Genomic DNA, 339 nt, shown 5'->3' with positions numbered 1-339 from the left:
GCCGCCGCTGCCGCCGCCGCCGCCGCCGCGGCCGCCTTCTTCCCGGTCAGCATGGCCCGCTGCCTCACGGACCGCCGGAGCCCGCGCGCTCGCTCCCTCCCGCCACCGCCAGACGCCGCCGCAGCCCCGGGCCTGCCCGCGCACTCCCGACCAGCGCCGGACAAAGCGTCCAACACCTGGCGGCGGCGGCGCCGCGCACGCTCCAGCACGCTGGCCCAGAGAGCCGTCGAGTCGCGTCGCCGGCTAGAGCGGCGGCGCGTCATGGAGAGCGCGCTCAAGGGCCAGCGCGTGGGGAGGCTGTCCTAGAGCGTCCCCTCGTGGCCAGAGTGCTCATCCTGC

At 77.6% G+C, this 339-nt stretch overlaps 1 protein-coding gene across 1 annotated transcript in view; it reads right to left on the bottom strand.

Moving 5' to 3' along the window:
- LOC114031328 (lysine-specific histone demethylase 1A-like) overlaps window positions 1-53 on the bottom strand; it is a 1,023-nt gene extending 970 nt beyond the window's left edge. The window contains exon 1 of the mRNA XM_027846387.1: window positions 3-53. Within this exon, the coding sequence (XP_027702188.1) occupies window positions 3-53 (51 nt within the window). The remainder of the gene's footprint in view (window positions 1-2) is intronic.
- Window positions 54-339: the final 286 nt, after the last annotated feature.

This window comes from Vombatus ursinus, unplaced genomic scaffold (assembly GCF_900497805.2).
Source record: "Vombatus ursinus unplaced genomic scaffold, bare-nosed wombat genome assembly UNPS02015141.1, whole genome shotgun sequence".
Taxonomy (NCBI): Eukaryota; Metazoa; Chordata; class Mammalia; order Diprotodontia; family Vombatidae; genus Vombatus; species Vombatus ursinus.
This window is presented reverse-complemented; position numbering and strand designations above follow the sequence as displayed.